Source organism: Centruroides sculpturatus, unplaced genomic scaffold (assembly GCF_000671375.1).
Source record: "Centruroides sculpturatus isolate CEXI.00-Female unplaced genomic scaffold, Cexi_2.0 scaffold92, whole genome shotgun sequence".
Taxonomy (NCBI): Eukaryota; Metazoa; Arthropoda; class Arachnida; order Scorpiones; family Buthidae; genus Centruroides; species Centruroides sculpturatus.
The window spans coordinates 482,594-486,454 of record NW_019384394.1 but is presented as its reverse complement, the minus strand read 5'-3'; the positions used below and the strand labels follow the sequence as shown (position 1 = coordinate 486,454).

The following is a 3,861-nucleotide window of genomic DNA, read 5'->3' as shown; positions in this document are numbered from 1 at the left end:
ATGGCTTAAGATACATCATATTAAAATTATAAATATACTTAAGTTCTTTTATCTTATATCAGTATATAATTTCTGTATTAACTTATAGGCCTATGTCTTTTTGTCCTTTTGATTTATTGTCTGAGCAGAATATATAAATATAGGTTTGATTTTTAACGAAAAAGTTGAATTAGATTTTAAAAAAAATTGAATACAGTATGTTCATTACTGTTATCTATAATCATCATGTTACAATATCAATCACTGTCATGTTAACAGACTGATTGAAAAAACTGCTCTTATTATATCGAGTTTATAAACTGAGAATAATTCTAACAGTCGACTGAGATTTTTATTTTATTTTATTATAATATCACAGTATAAAACACAGACTAAATGATATTATATTTCAAAATTCTCTTGCTAAAAATATGTCCAAATAATTTAACTTTGATTTAAATATTTTATGAATTATCGAATTGATTAAAGTTAATTATAAACTTAGAGATATCACATACCTAGTTTTTGTTGTAGGTTATTTAAATGAATAAAATTATATAAACAGTTTTTATTAATATATAAGTTTATTTTTTTCTTTAATTGATATTTAAATATAATATTCTATTCAATTCTGTGTACTCAAAAACATAACTTACAATGCTGTAATGAAAATTGATAAGATTAATTTCTCGTGAAGTGCAGCTTTGTGAAAAACTGTATTTAAAAATAACTCTGAATAATGAAATAAGCTTATTTTTTATTCGTAAAAAAATGATAAAATGATAAATATTTACATGCTAAATTATGATGAATATAGATAATTAATAAAAACATCTTATTCCTTGTATATGTATACTGTATGACTATAATCGCCTTGCATTGACGGTTTATATTGTCCTTTATTGTTGTAAGATGCAAAATAATCTTTCTTATTGGAGCTACTTGCTGTTAAAGGAAGAAAAGTTTCAAAAACTCCTTTTTGACTATTCCATCGGCTATTTTGGAAATCTCCAAATGTTCTACGGCCATCATCGAAGGATCCTACAAATTTGTATCTCTGTCCTGGCATTCTTTGACCACGATTATTATAAGATTTATATTGGTTACTAGCTTGACTTTGCAGTTGTCCTTGTTTTTGATTTTCGCCATTCATACGTCCACGACTAACGAAACTTTGGTAATCGTGACTAGTAGGAACGACAAGTGGAATATTATCGCTGGAACTGGAGCCCATTATTTTTAATGCGCGATCGGCTCCACTTTTTTTGAAACTAAATCCTTCTTGCCAGCCTTTCATCCATCCATCAATCCATTCTTTGGTTGCTCCTGAAGCAATTGATTCTTTTAAAAGTTTTGTTGCCTCCGCATTAAAATTCATCGGTTGATCTAACTTTTTTGAGGAAACAATATTCGATAAACAGAGAAGTAATAGCCCGTAACATTGAATCGCCAACATCTAAAAATAAATTGTAAGTTAAGAAAAAAACAAAACAAGACCAAAAAGCTAACTCTATTTTTAAATTAAAATGAATTTTAATATAAAATTCTTAATAAGTTTGCAGAGTTATTTACAAGAGAAACTGGGAAAATATAATAAAACAAGATCTTTAAATTTAGAATATTAGACCAATATTTTATTGAAATTAACTTTAGTGTAAGAAAATAAATAATATTAATATTGTAGTTGGATGTCAAAAGATTGATTTAGTTGAATAATGATGAAAATTTAATCATTAATTCTATAAATTAATAAAATTTGAAATGATAAATACAGTACTTACTTTATACATACTGCAGATCCACGAATGTGTAGAATATTTTAAAATTAAATAAATGAATATTAAATAATACCAAGTACAGTACAATAAACTATATATCAAGTGATGAACACTTGGATCGTCTCCTGTATTTATATATCTCTCTGGAAATTTCGTTCCTTTTATATAGAGATTGTTTTGGATGACGTCACGGTCATGACCTTCAAAGTGTTTGTTCTAGTTCCACGATTTATTTGAACACGATTCCGTTCTAAATATTCAACATGGCATTCAAAATATTCTCATCTGATTTCGGCAGGTTATATGTACTGTAATTATTTTGTCAGAAACTTGAAAATTAAAAAAAAATTATAAGAAAAATAATATAAAGAAAGATGTCCAGTGTTGATATGTTTTCGAAGGTGACTTCCTGTAAAATCTTCCTTCTTTGTCAAAAATAGTAAAATAAAAAATAAAATAAAATCATAAAAGCAAACCACACCCAAAATATAAAGGTTCTTAGACTTTAACACACGAAAATTGATTTTAAAAATCAATATTGAGTAAATAAAATGAAAAAAAGTTTCGAAAATCGAATCTTTTTTACTGGGGGTTAACGCCTGATAATTTTAATTTAAAATTCTCATAAAAATACAAATTTATCTGTTTATTTTTACGCTTTCTTATTTCAAGGAAAGTATAAATATTCAGTTTTAACTAAAAATTTTATAGTTATTTATCTAGTATTTTCCTTAGAAAGTTAAATGTTTTCAAAATTATATTCAATACAAGCCAGGCATTAAAGTAAGTCGGTTCATTAAATAAATAGGTTGAAAGAATTTGAAGTTTATTGGTATATTGAATGCTTTTCCATTTTATAACTTTATATAGATTTATTATAAATCGCTGCAGAAATGATTAATTTGAAAAGATTAAGTAAATATGATAACATGTTTATGTAAAAGATATGTATCAAGAAAATCCAATAACCCAAAAGTTTAGAGACCAAACGGTGCTCCTTTTTTTCTTAATATTAAAATCTAGCTAAACAGAAATTGAGTATATATATTTAAAAAAAAAAAAAAAAATACATAAATCATTAAGGCAAGGACCTATTATCCCGAAGCAATTTTCTGACGTTGAAAAAGTAGTTAATTATGCTAGAAAACTAGCACGAAACATTATAGTATTTATTAATATTTAATAAAAATTAATTATTCGCAGAATGATATTTTTATAATGATTTATAACTGTATATGAATAATCAGTTTTACTGACCTAGGCATAATTTAAAATTCCTTGCCTTGATCATACGTTTTCCTCTTGAAACATCGAAAAGGAACGATTGTGCGTAAATAGTAGGCTACTATAAGGCCATCGATCTAAGATTTGTGGACTAGATTAAAAAAAGAATGATTGTTTTAAAATTATTATTCAAAAAATATTTTTTTATAGTTGTTTAGAAATAAAATCAGGACATTAGGGAGAAGAGTACCCTCGTTTCTAACCTTATATTAGCATTCTAACACCCAATAAGTCTTTGAATTATTTGCAAATTTTTTATTACATATATTTTTAAAGCAGTCATTCGAAACTATTTATGAGAAATTCCTAGTTAAATGTATCAATTACTTTTAAGTAATTGAGATTAAGATGTAATATTTTTCATCTTTATTCATTTTATATTTAAGTAGATTAGCGTTTTATTACTTTAAATTTTGAGAAAGATACTGTTTTAGTTATATTAATTTGAATTTGCAATGTGTATTATACAATGCTGCATACACAAGTAGATCTAACACAGTTTGTCTTTGATGTGATCTCATTAATATCTATACAATAACTTTAAATTTTTGAAATTTATACACTTAAAAACAATATAAACATTTGCGAAGAAATTTTGAATTAGTATCTGCAATTCAATTAACTATAAAAGTTCTAAATTAGTTGCGGGCTATTATTTTGATTTTCTCATTTCGGTTATAGTTTTGATAAATATTTTTAAAATATATTTCATGTAATATTTATTTTATTTGTGATATTACCAATAATTTATAGTTTACATGTTTAAAATACGTTAATCATCGATAAAGAGTGAGTTTTTCCTCAAAGCCACGCTATATGA

At 25.1% G+C, this 3,861-nt stretch overlaps 1 protein-coding gene across 1 annotated transcript; it reads right to left on the bottom strand.

Annotated features, from left to right (window-relative positions):
* Nucleotides 1–781: 781 nt before the first annotated feature.
* Nucleotides 782–3,232, bottom strand: LOC111618309. Its single transcript, XM_023359810.1, has 3 exons — nucleotides 3,015–3,232; nucleotides 1,761–2,086; nucleotides 782–1,435 (listed from the first exon to the last, which is right to left on the bottom strand). Exons 2-3 carry the CDS (start codon nucleotides 1,767–1,769, stop codon nucleotides 815–817), a joined length of 630 nt encoding a protein of 209 aa, XP_023215578.1. The 5' UTR covers nucleotides 1,770–2,086; nucleotides 3,015–3,232; the 3' UTR covers nucleotides 782–814.
* Between the last annotated feature and the right edge of the window lie 629 nt (nucleotides 3,233–3,861).